The sequence below is a fragment of the Crocodylus siamensis genome, chromosome 1 (genome assembly GCF_052110815.1).
Source record: "Crocodylus siamensis isolate JL-2025a chromosome 1, ASM5211081v1, whole genome shotgun sequence".
NCBI classification, from domain to species: Eukaryota; Metazoa; Chordata; order Crocodylia; family Crocodylidae; genus Crocodylus; species Crocodylus siamensis.
The window spans coordinates 256,397,621-256,411,334 of NC_143395.1; the positions used below are offsets into that span (position 1 = coordinate 256,397,621).

At 43.9% G+C, this 13,714-nt stretch overlaps 1 protein-coding gene across 1 annotated transcript in view; it reads left to right on the forward strand.

Moving 5' to 3' along the window:
* The first annotated feature begins 5,435 nt into the window (after nucleotides 1-5,435).
* Nucleotides 5,436-13,714, forward strand: part of PCP4 (Purkinje cell protein 4) — an 85,788-nt gene continuing 77,509 nt past the window's right edge. The window contains exon 1 of the mRNA XM_090031635.1: nucleotides 5,436-5,542. Coding sequence (XP_089887761.1) covers nucleotides 5,534-5,542 — 9 coding nt within the window. The 5' untranslated portion in view covers nucleotides 5,436-5,533. The remainder of the gene's footprint in view (nucleotides 5,543-13,714) is intronic.

The following is a 13,714-nucleotide window of genomic DNA, read 5'->3' on the forward strand; positions in this document are numbered from 1 at the left end:
TGCAACCTTGCACAAAGTATTTGTGTTTCCCCTGTCTGCATCTGTGTGCAAGAGGCTAGCTCGTGGTGGCTGGGATGATGACTCAAGACCAGGCAGCTGGAAACCTCCAGAGTGCATAAGAGGTGTGTGTAGAAGGTGCCAGCAAAGTAATGAGGAGGTGCTACAAGCTCTGTCCATAGCCTCTGAGCTTACTGCATGCACTGTGTACTCTTGGCACTAGGAGCTGTGGAACTGGCACACAGAATAACTTAAGATATGGAGGGGGGAAATGGACAGGCTGGGGGATGCTAACACCAGCTGCTCAGGCACAGGAATGGGCTGTTGAGGTGTGTGAACAGAGGCTCCAGATGGCCACCCACTGTTTGGAGGAGACAACCTATACCACTGTGGAACTGAGAGAGTCACAGTGCCAGGTTAGGGAATTTATGCACAGGGTCATGGACTGCTTGGAATCTATCTATGACACCCCTGACTGGTGCCAGTGCTGCCTCTTCCACAGAGCCCATAGTTCTCCCATGCAGGAGTGGTGGGACAAGCTGCTGCCCAGCCCTTCATGGCATGGCAAACCCTGCTCCAGGGATTGCTGTCTGGGGCAACAGGAATGGGGGTTCCACAGGAGTGACCCCTAGATGGTAGTTGTGGAGGAATGCTCCCTGCCACACCCTGACTGGGAGATGCTGCAGGGCCAAGGGAACACTGGAACAGTAGATGTGGTCCATGGGAGCCACTCAGGAGGCAGCAAGGCATCTGGCAGAACACACTCTGGGGAGCAGAAGTGGGCAAAGGGAGCGGGACCAGTCTGCTCGAGACCTGGTGGTAGGGCTGTTAGAGACATTGCACCCCTTCCAGGCCTAATTTGCTACACCCAACCACTGATGGTTGCCATATGCACAGGCTTCCCAAGCAGTTCTAAACCATGCCCCAAGGAGTGCAGGAATGCTCAGAATAATGGGGGAGCGGGAGGGGGCAGTCTACCCGGCAACCCGTGATGCATTTCAAATTTGTTGGCCAGTAGCCAATAGTTGCTGGCCTTCATTAGATCAGGTAAATGAGGTCATAAGGTCAGGAGGAGGGCGCAGCAGCCATGATAAGAACTCACAGAGAAGCTGAACCATCTCTCTCTCTTTCGAAACTCATGGTTATTAACTGCTTGCCTCCAGAGGAAATCTCCACCTGCCTCTGGATGATACTTGTGAGTACGCTACTTGAGAGCTAACTAGATACATAACTTGCAGTAACTCAGATGCGTAATCAAATGCTACCATGCCACTGTTTGCTCTAAGGAATTTCTCTGATATTGCTCTAGCCTGTACCCTATTCCAAATCTACTCCTTGTAACCAATAAAGTTCTCCTTTGTACCTAGCATGGAATACTTATTGGGAGAGGGCCTAGATTATGCCTTGGGGCTCTATTGGTTTGGCTGACTAAGGGAGACCACTATTTGTGCTTCAGACTGAGGGAAGCACCCCAAGTTCTTGCAGTGAGTCAAGTACCCTTAAGGACTACTAGGCTTGTGTTTCCCAGAGGTCGCAGATCCCAGATCAGTCCAGACTCTGGGTGGTGGCAGTGTTACCCCCAGGCTTGTGGGTGTGCTCCAGGAAGGGGGTTGGCCAGATGTGAGGTGCCCCTAGGGAGGCACTCAGAGGCTGGAAGGTGGTCAAGCACAGTGAGGTGTGTGGCTCAATGCAAGAGTACTCACAATTGCCCTGTAACAACAGGGAAATAGCCCTAGTGGTTAATAAACCTGGGCAAGGTAGAGGATGGGGTGTGGGTGCTGTCCATGGCCCCCAAACAGCTGGGGAAAACCATGTGGCAGAAGCTGGTGACCACCTCCTACAGGTTGACGAGGTGGATGAAGTGGTTGGCCAGGACAATCTAGATGACTAGGCGCACCTGCCACAGGGTCTCTCCAGTTGGCCAAATGGGCTGACCATGTAGTGGAGACTGCTGGAGGGGGTGGCCAGCTTCATGATGGCAATGGCACCTGCTTCTCCAGAGTGAGGGATAGCCACATGCAGATGTTCTGGCACATGATCTCAGGGACCACCTGGGTAACAATGTCTCTGAAATGTCCCTGTCATACATCAACAGGGGCATCACTAACAGGTCCAGAGAGGTCTTGCTCCCCCTCTATGTGGCACTGGTCAGGCTGCAGCTGGAGTACTGTGTCCAGTTCTGGGTGCTGCACTTCAAGAAGGATGTGGAGAACCTGGAGAGGGTCCAGAGGAGGGCCACTTGCATGGTTGAGGGCCTCTGTGGCCAGCCCTATGAGAAGAGGCTGAGGGACCTGAATCTCTTCAGTCTCCACAAGAGGAGACTGAGGGGGGATCTTGTGGCTGCCTACAACCTTATCAGGGGCCACCAGCAGGGACTCGGGGAAAGTCTGTTCACCAGGGCCCCCCTTGGAGTCACCAGGAACAATGGCCACAAGCAGAGGGAGGGTAGGTTTAGGTTAGATATTAGGAAGAACTACTTCACTGTAAGGGTGGCCAGAGCCTGGAATAGGCTTCCCAGAGAGGTGGTGCTCTCACCTTCCCTGGAGATCTTCAAGAGGAGACTGGATAGGCACCTGGCTGGAGTCTTATGACCCCTGCCACCCCCAGTGCTCCTTCCTGCCCATGGCAGGGGGTTGGACTAGATGATCTGTCTAGGTCCCTTCCGACTCATTGTTTCTATGATTCTATGATTCTATGAAAGTGGCATGGTACATGCAAAAGGTCTAGAGTCACTGTTCATAATCCCAGGTGCCCAGGATGATCTGCTTCCACCGGTCAGTACTGGTAGCATGGGCCCAGAACCAGCACTCAATGTTCTGGAGGTAGCATCAGAGCACCATGGCATCCATGGCATCCTGGATGGCCTCATTCTTGTTGGTCATGTGAAAGTTGGTGGCCCAGTCTAGGATGCTTGGCAGGCATGGGGTATGATGGGTGGGCATGAGTGGGATTGCTGGCTGGTGGCTCATGGGTGTGAGGGCATGTGCCATGGTGAACTGCTGTTACATCAGGTCCAGATTGGTACATGCAATGTCCCACAGTGTCCGGTGAGAGTCATGTAGGATGACCAGCAGGATCCGTCAGAGCTCCTGGGTCTCCCTTCTTGAGCATCATGGGGGACACCATGGCAGGGTGCACATAGGCCGGGATATAGAGGCAGGTGTTTGTATTTGAACTGGGGATCTTCTTGAAGCCTAGGGCTGGTCATGGGGGAGGGTCCATGGTGACATGGCAGGGGGTTGGGGGAATAGTGGTCCATGCTCAGCAGCCAACCAGGGTTGTCTCATCTGTTTGCCTCTTCTCTAGAGTCTTTGGCAGCCTGGGGAGCCCACAGAGCATGCTAGGAGGCATGCAAGAGCTCGCCCTACCTGCTGGCCTTGGCCAGCACAAGCAGGCTTCAAGCCCTCACCAATGAATGGTGAATGTCTGTTCAGTTCACTCTTTTCCTGACATAGAGCACTTAAAGTAAAGCGGGATACTTCGAGCACTTCTGCCTTGGGCTTTTTTAATGTACTTAGCCCAAGTAACTTCAACTGCTACTATATTTTTGAAGCCACATGGTCCTCTTGGATAGACCTGGGTCTTCTACAGCTCCTGTGTATCAAATGTTACACAACCCCATGTCTTGGGAGGGACCTTGGGAGTGAAAGAAGGGATTTCCTCAGCTCTGTCATCTTCCTCACCCCTGTTCCTCCCTAGTGATATGCAGGCAGCTCAGGCAAAAGAGGCACTATGTAGACCTCAAATTCAGAAGCAGGATCAGCCCTGCTGACTTGTTTATTGCCAACACCCCTGTAAAAAGCCTGAGGAAGTGTGTGCATCTCTGCCTCTGATATGAAGGGAAGTGTATGTCGCTATTTAGAGAAGATTTTCAAAGACAAACATACACCTAGATGCTAGATCCACAGACTAAGTTGCCTAAAGCAGAATTTAAATGCCTAAGTCAAATATTTAGCTCCCCAGAGATCTGTTCATTGGCTTTAAGTGCCTAAAGTCCATCCACACCTAATTTTTTTTTACATTAAAGTTCCCCAGGTACATGAAGTTATGCATGCTCACAAGCTCCTCAGTCTTGATGAGGCTGAACAGCTGATAGAAACTCTTACACCTAAGTACCATGAGGATTCCCAAAGTGGGCAGTCCTCCAAATGTCTCACCTGAAGAACTTAACATGGTAGCCATTTTCAGAGCAGAACACAGTGGCTTCTGAATTTCTTCAAAGGAACATCTTCTTCAACAGTGATACCACTTCCTTATCAAACTATCATCTAGTGCTTAGAATACCCAGCTAGGAAATGAGGGTTCATATTCCTCCTTTGCCTAGGAAGAATCAAACCTACATTTTTGTGCTTAGAGGAAGTGTCCATAACCATACTCACCACACCTATATCCATACCACATCAAGCTTACTTATTTCTGCCAAACCTCATCAGCTCTGCCATAAGAAGATCCTACATAAAAGGATCAGGATTTGTTCCTAAATTATGTGAGACCATAAGCAAGTTCCCGTATTTGTTTCAGGAACAAAAATCAGATGACTCTCAGAAGTAGCTGGGCATGTATGCAGTTGTAAAGCAAATAACTGTAGAGATAACAGAGAGTACAGATACCTTTTTCCTCAGGAATGATGAGTTATAAATGGTTGTGTTGTCTCCTTGCATCTTTCCACCCCTGCTCTTGTGGTTCAGTGATAGAATCCTTGTCTGCCTTGTGGATTACCTAGGTTCACTGCCTGGACGCATGTGTAACTACAGCCATCACGGTACTGGATGTCTGGACTCAGTCTGGCCTTTGGATTCTGTCTCAATGGTCTAAGTGGGGATGGAAGGTCTGGACAGGTTACACTCCTACCTAGGTGCATGTGTCAGATGTTTGGGTCATCTCTCACACATACATCATGGGTGCCTATACACATGCAGGGAGACTGCTTTGATGTGCTGTAATTACTTGATTAATCGAGTCTGCTAGAGTATGGTAATGATTGTTCTATAGCAGACTCTAGCATCACATGCATCCCTGCACTCAAAAATGGCAGCATGGGGTGCTTTAACTAAAGCTTGTTAGTGTGCTGCTCTGGGTATGTCCCTCCCTACTTCCAGAGCACCCACGGTCTAGAGGGATTGCCATTTGCCTCCTACTACTTAGTTACTACTTGATGTAATTATTATTTACACATGAAATGTCTGAACATTTTCATTTTCACTAATTAAGAAAAACATTTTATAGTGAACATGCTGTAAATTCTCACTGCATATTCCTGTTCCCACTCTTATCCATGCCCTGGAATTTTGAATATGGTTTGCAGTAGGGGAAAAAAGCAACCTAAATTTCATTTTCTACCACTAGGTGACACTTTTTGTTCTTGGATACATGCTGTGGGGTTTGGCAGGTGAATGAATCTTATTGGTTTACTGGAGGCATGATGCCACCAGGCAACCCTTTTTAAGAGAAAAAGCTAGGAACTGTGGAAAGATCCCTATACTGCCTCCCTATTCTGAGGAAGTAGAAATCTGTGAACTGTCATTTCAAAACAAAAATGAGTGAGGTGAGTGGATAAACCTTTTATCTGGAAAGAGAGAGAGAGAGAGAGAGAGATGTAGATACCTGAAGGAGAAGTAACATCGGTGTAAGGAAAAAAATACAGCTTTTAAAAAAAATAGTTACAATCAACTATGAATTATTTACATTTTAGAAAAGCAGCCATTTATAACTATCTTAATGGCTACAGATAGTCAATTAGATTACCTGATGTTCTCCTTACCTATATAAAACATCCAGTGATAAATATTATATTTACTCTTATTAGTAAGTATGCTTTGAAATGTCCAGCTAGTTGTTAATTTGTAACTTAATTAAGAATCAGAATGAAATTACACTGTAACTTTTAGCAATTGGTACCTGCAGATTTCAGAAGCATCTGTTCACTGGCTCTGCAATCAGAAATATATTTCTAATAGAGGTTATCAATAATGGTTGTCTTTTACTTAATTAATATAGCTTAGTACCTTAGAGATACAGACTGACATTTTAAAATTTCTTTTTCAGTTTCCTTCTATGTGGTAGAAATGACCTGACAAGTCAGTCACATAAAAGTTAGACCAGTGAAGTATAGAACTCACTTGAAAAAAATGCCCTGTTGTTTGTAGTTTGCCAGTGATATGTACTGTGTAGCTATTGTTCTGGGAAAGATAATATCAGTAATCCTCCATGTAACCAGTAAAAGAAAATGCAAATACTACCAAGCATGAAAGGATCTTTGTGTAGTGAAAAAAGTGAGCTGAATGTTAAATGACTACAATTGCTCTATTTCTGGTGAGAAACTTTCAGTGACAAACCAATATTTCTGTTTTAAAAAGTGTACTCGCTCAAGCATCAGACAGCTTCAGTTAGGAATTTCTCAGATTCTGCAGTTTGTCTGCTTTTTTTCACCCTAAATCGACAGAGATAGGTGCAATAATGTCTTATCTGGTGTTTATTTGTGGAGGCTCTTTTCTGTTATAATGAAGCTACTGCTGTTTTGACAGATGAACACTCCAGTAGCAGTCATGGTAGAAATAATACAACCCCCCCCATAAAATAAGTTTCTGCCTGTGTTTGGTACAATGTGCTTTACCATAATGTACATGAATGATTTGTGACAAACATGAGCAGTAGACATAAGGAGTGCTGTTGTATATTGGTCCAAAAAGCAAGGGGCTAAGCGTTTCAGTTCATAGTATGCAGTTTGTAATGGTCTAGCAAGCAGAGGGAATCCTCATCATGTGTTCCTGCTGTGTGTGATGTACATCAGAGTGCTGAGAGAGGCATCTGTAACCGCACAGCCTTTCCTCTGTTCAATGTACATTTGAATAAACTGGGTCTACAATGTAGCTTTTACATAAGAAGTTTCCCTCTGTCATGTGCAGTAGTTAAAATGCTTTGTCTCGTGTGGCATTTTTGTTCTTCTTTTTAAATATAATATTTTTAAAGCATTCCTAATTTGAAATGGTGGCAGGCTAATTACTGTTGTGTATATCTGCCTCATGCCAATGTACTTTTGCATTGTCTTCTCATGGCAGCAGTTCATACAGTAGTTGTTCATGCTGCAATAGTTTACATAGGTTCCCTTCTTTTCTCTAGCTAGTCAGCTAAAATGCCCCATGAATATCAAAGGTCAGGATACCTTCACAGCAACTGGGATTCCCTATTATTATGAATAGACTTCTCTGCCCCATGCAAAACAGGATTTCTGGTAAATTCGTATCACAGATGATGCTGGATTTCCTCCCTAGTACAATTCTTAACTTCCTATCAAATGCCTACTTACCAATTCTTAACACTATCCTGAATGCTCCTAAGGACAGAGCTATTATCATTGTCATTTAGGAGATGATGACACTTGGAGAATTCACAGCAACTGTAGCAGAAAGCAAAGCCTTTTAGCTGTTCCTTAGTTGATTATTTTTCCTTCAAGACTCAGAAAAAACAAATGCAATACTTCAAGTCCCCTCTGAAGGACTTGGTTAAAAGAATTGAAGAGCAATTGGTAGAAAGCAATCACTTTACTTGTCTGAACTCAAAATGTTTAGATCAGGGTCTTGATGGATTTTGTCTGTAATGGAGTAACTGAAAATGTTTCAGATTTGTTTGTTTTTTGTAGTGGATCATTACTTATCAGGAAATCTGAGGGTAATACATCTGAAAGGCTCAAGTACTTCTATTGAAATATTATCCATAAATAGTTTGGAATATGAGTGGACAAGGAAGATAATCCCAAAGCTGTCATTTGTGTTTCAGGTTAATAACTATAAGAGTCTGAGCGGAGCAGAGAATGCAGACATACAGATCTAAACAGAAATGAGTTCCTTCCAACTCCATTTGCTGCAACTTGTCTTGTTTTGTTTCCATTTTACTGCTTCATGGAAATAATCAGTTTGGTTTCCCCCTTATGGGCACTCAGTTACCAATAAACTTCTGAAAAGGGTTGAACAGCATAGACATTCATCAGCTTGATTGTGCCATTTTTTTATTTCTCAACAGTTAACTCATTTATTTTTTGTGGACAGAGAACTTTTAAAGGAGAAAAAGCCATCAAACTCCATTGGGGAATGTTTCCATTTGAAAATGTATCTATATTTCTAAGTGGCACAGGAAAAAAGGACTCTACTGTTAGTCACTCATCTATAGCATATGACAGAGCAGTTCAGGTGTCTTGATATGGCTCTAAGTCTAAGACATGCATCTGAACCATGTCCTAGTTATGTGTTGATATCTGCTCCCTGTTGACCCAGGTGTAATTTGGCATTTAGGCATGGGATTCAAAAGCAGGCAGCTGTGACATCAGCCACATCACTCATTTGTGTCCTGGTGACTATGCAAACTGGCAGGCCTAACTCATGCTAGCCCAATGAGCCATCTGGGCAGAACTTTGATTAGGATTACAAAGGGATTTAGGCATCTAAATACGAAAATAGACACCTAGTGCAATTTCTTTTTTTTTTTAAAGCAATCAAAAAGGGCAGTCCAGTGATTTTAAACACACTTGAAAATTCCATTGGAAAACTATCTCCATCTTTAAGCATGTTTCCCTTGATAATATGTCTCCAAAATTCTGTTTCATAAGGGATCAATAGGAGCTTTTTAAATACCTCCAGTGAGCCCTGGGTCAGTCAGTAAAGTTTCAGACTATGCCAATGAACTTTGTCGAGTTTTCCAGCTGTCTTCCATTAAAAGGAGTGGGTCAACGATGGAAAAAGAGCCCTTGTGAATAATTTATTTACAGAAAATAAAAAATACATCAAATAAATTATTGACAACAAAGAGTTCTACCATTGACCTGACTGACTCAAATTTGGCATCAAATTGACTTGCCTCAAGGGAATCACATCACTTCATCATAGATATTTAATTATATGATGCTTCATGGGCAATGTCTGGTCATGGCAACATTTTCTTGTGGCATTAGAGTTCATAGGAGATGTTGCATCACATATTTTACAACAGTCACAGATATATTTGTCTTGGGTAATGTAAATGTGAGCCTGCCTGTCATTAGGAATCAGATCCAGACCCGGGCACATGCAAAAATCTTTTAAACAGTAGAAGGGGGAGGGCCCAAGCAATGCAGGAGTATGGTGGGTGCAAGTGGGTACCAAGGGGAGGCATGGGGGTACAGTGCAGCAGGGAGGGGGCTGTCTGTGAAGGCATGTGGCCTGGTGATGCATATGACCCCTCAGTGGTGGCCTGCTGGTGTGTTGCTCCCACTAGGTATTTGGCCCCCTGCTGCTTAGTTCTGGATAGTTCTGACCTACAGTGTAACCCTCCCCATCAACACAGCCAATAGTTTATAGCCACAATCCAGAGAAAATAAATGTATGGGCAAACTGTAGTTATAAAATAGGGAAGGGGTAAAGGAAATTCTGCAGCTGGCATAAGAGGGGAGAGAGACATGAGACACATAAAGATCTCTTTAATTTTAACTAGCACCCATTTATTAGTGGGGTGGCAAATTGCAGCTCAGAGAGGGAGGGGAAAGGGAGAACAGTATGTTTTAGACTTGTCACTTTGCCCACTCTCTCCTTCAGCTTGGTGACAGAGCAGGATCACCTTCCCCTTAAAGTATAATTTAATAGTTAGGGTGGAAATCAGGGTCTGCCTAAGTTTGTGAACCTGGTAAACATAGCTTTTTAAAAAAAAAAAGAAAATCAAATGGGTTTTCTTGCTGCTCATATAACTGCAGGAAATCCAAATGGATTTGTCATCATTACTAACTGTATTACAGAAACTAAGTTTTTATTCTTGGGTCAAGCTTCCAATTTATCCATTTCCTTTTGAGAGAACAAATCATAAAGCAAACAATGGTAGGACTCTGACAAAGAGGGTGAAAAAATATTCCTTCCAGTGCGCAAGTATGATGAGGGTGAGTTGAGGAGTGCAGTGGGAACAAGGTCATGGTCACAAAGACCCTATTTCCCAGTCAGATTTCTTTACGTTTCTAATACCATAACGTGCTTACAGAGGGGGCTGTTTTTTCCTCCCAACAGTTTCCAGTTTTTTGGACCAATCCCTGCTAACACTGATTTTTTTTGTAAGATTCTCACTGATTTCAATGAAGACAGGAGCCGGCAACTCTATAATGAGGAAAACTCATTTGCTTATTGATTTCAGTAAAATGTGTTTGGACTGTCACCATTTGCTATTTTTTTTCTTGCTTTGCTATTATGGAGATGGCAAGGAAAATGTTGGGTGGAGGGTCAAGTGCGTTCTACTTGATTTCTATGACTATACCCTAGGGGTGCCCAACCTCTGGCTTGCAGGCCAGATCTGGTTCATGAAGTTGTGTAATCCAGCCTACAGGGCTCTCCAAGAGACCAGAAATTTGACAGGAATGAGCCGTGGCAGTTAATGTTGCCATTGTTTCTCCATTTCCAAATTTCCAAGCCCTGTGGGCCAGATGGCATGGCTCTGCAAGCAGGAGTCTGCTTATATCCCTAGGGGTGGACGATGGCTAGGGTGGCAGGGCTGATCCTGTGCATGCAGCTGGGGGCAATGGCAGTGCCCAGTTCTGCATGTGCAGGGTAGTTTGGCTTAACCAAAGGTGTGTGTGGGGCTGGAGCCCAGGTGATGGGGTCAACCCCTAGCATAAAGGGCTGGAGCCCAGGCAGTGCACCAAGCTGGGGATAGGCAGCAGGGCTCAATCCTATATGTGTGGCTGGGGGTGGGTGGCAGTGCTAAAATTTGCATACATTGAGCTGGGGGCAGGTGGTGGGGCCAATACACCAAGTCTAGGCTGGGGATGGGTGACAGGGCCTGATCCTGAGTGTGTGGGGACATGGCTGTGGTGGTGGGCCCAATTCCATGGGTGGTCTTGGCTGTGGCCACCATGTATATGGGACTGTGGTCCAATTCAGCACATGCCAGATTGGGTCCCAAACTTGGGTGTCCATGGAGTGGATATGGCCCATGAACCAATCCTGTACCTGTCATCTGGTCTATGGAGCAAAATGTTGGGCACCACTACTAGATACTATAAAAAAACCCCTGTAATAGCATAATTATCACACTGGGTGCAACATGTAGAAAAAAGAACCAGGTCCACTGAAAGACAGGGCCTGTTTGCTTTCCTGACTAAAGAGAACTGAAAGAAAAAAGCATCCAGTTGCGTGGGTGTGTATGTGAGAGATACTCCATGTCTTTTTCTTTTTACTCTCTTATGTCAGAGCTTTAAAATAATTCTGAGGATTTTAATGCTGTTTCCTTTTGCTGAGTACAATGACCAAGATTTTGTAATAAAGATGCATAAACAACATCCCCTTCTCTCTGGACCAGTATTCTACTCATGCTTCTCTCCTCTTCTTTGCCCATTCAGACACATCAGTTATCTACAGGTTTGTTTAAAAGAGATGTTGAAAATTACCTAAAATTGAGATTGAGTTTTACTCAATGCTTCCCTAAGCAACACATTTTTTCGTTTCTTTTTTTTTATATTCTCATTTCTCTTATTATTGTGGAATTGAAGAGATGGAAAAAATCATATTACTTTGTTGAATTCATCTCCCTTACTTAGGTAGGAAAATAAATGGCAGCCTCCCCGCAAAATGCTTAGAACTCAGCAGTTGTGGAACAGTTACAACCTCAAAAGTTATTTTTAATGATAGAATCTTGGATTATGACTCTTCCCTCTGCAAACACAATATCCCTTAATATAAAGGGTTATTATATCTCCTCATAGACAAGTTGGATCAGATCCCATTTACCCTTCATGGGCCTTAGTTATGCGCACGTTCCTATTTATCTTCAGCTTTTGGCATTTGTGTGAAGCTTGGGATATTTCTCCATAAGGCAATACAATCCCAGACTGTGCATGGAGGAGAAGAGTCCCCCCTGCTTTCAGCCAAAGACCATGTTTAGGAACAATGTCTAGGGTCTTATCCCTTACCCAGAGAGTGTTGGAACCTGCATTTATTTCCCAGCAAAGCACCCTAACCACTGGACCATAGGTTGGATATTGCCTAGACCCCTCTCTAGCTTTCCTACTGAAGCAGCCAAAGGTAGGAGAAATATGAGGTCAAGAAGAACGGTATAAGGTGGAGAGTGTGTGTCTCTGTGAGATGGGTGCTACCCTCTGCATTCTAGCTTGGGCCTCAGGTTCTTAGTGGGCCATATACTTTTCCCATGACTGCTTACCCAGTGACTATTAATTGCAAGGTACAGTGGGGAGCTCCATGATGAGGGTGTTTGTCTTTTTCTTGGACAGTTGCCCAGGTGAAGTGCAGGCCTACTAAGCATACCCAATAGGCTAGGGAGGACAATGCTGAATCCTAAACTATTTTTAAATTCCAAAAACAGAAGTTATATGGCTACATACCCTCTACTTAGATACGTGAAGAGTAATTAGGATTTGGCCTCTTTGGGGAAAGCTATACATATGGACCAGGCCTTCAGAGGGTATGAACTTGCATAGACAGTTGACTCCAAGTGAGGAATCTGCAGGCAGCTTAGAGGGAGTGACATAGGTTGCAGGATCCAAGAGGCTGGCATTCCAGTTATATGTGGCCTAAACACTAGCCAAATTTTGTTTTCTAAGCGGCAAATCCTCTCTTATTTTTACTTAGAACACAGTACATAAAATATAGTGTCAAACATTTGTCTAGTGAGACACACAAGAACCAATAGGGAGATTAACAGTAAAACAAATCATCACCTAGACGAGAAGCAAACCAGTTACAGGGAAGAACGCAAGCCATTTGCAGTGCTGGATTTCCTGAGCAAAAGCTTGCGTGAGTGTGAAGGAAGTGTTTATATAGAGTTAAAGAATGGAGTTTATATAGAGAACAGACCACAAGGGACAAAGCTTTCCTTTTATTTTTACCTCTTTATTGTCTCACTGGGGAAAGGAAGAAAAAAGCCAAGAAGTGAGATACCTGTGCCAGGAATGCCCAAACCTTTGGCACAACTGATTAAAAGTGTTTAATGAGCCTTGTGACCACAAGCAGAATGAGACTCTTGGGAGATACATTTTTTTTTTTACCTGAAATGAAGAAGCTAGAGAAGGAAAAGGTATTTAAGGTATTTAACGGCACTGAGAACTCTGGCACCAGATATGGCTTTGGAGACATTAAAGATTCCCTCATTAGATACAGAATTATTTGTGGAATATTTGATTCCAGTTGATAGGATTAACTGTTGAGAGAAACAGATCTAACCCTTGAGAAATATATCTAGATAGGTAGGTACCTCCACCATGACTTAGCAGCTCCAGAGAATGTCAATGTACATGCCTTGCAGAAGAAGGCAGCCAGCCATTCTTCGGCCATATTTGTAACTAAACTTTTAGATTAAAAGCCTTGATTAAAAGAACTGACCAGTTCAGTTGCAACTGGATTGCTGAAGCTATCTGCAATATAATCTGTCTGAGACTGGAAAATAGCAATACTACATTGGAGATATGTGATAAAGAGCTGTTGGTGTACAATGCAATCATTTGCAGGCCTGCAGACAAATGTAGGTTGTTGATAAGAAACTCACTAAACAAGATGCCATTTCTTGGAGTTTATAATAGTTGACACATGGAGCAACACCCATTGCTGGGTGGCTGGCCAATATAACAGAGGAGACTAGCCTAGCTTCTGTGTAAGAAAAAAGGCAGAGCAGCCACTGCTTGGGACAGAAATTACACGTGAACTGGCATAAGTGATCAGAAACTGGTCTAAATCTGTAACAGAACAGAAGCTCAGTG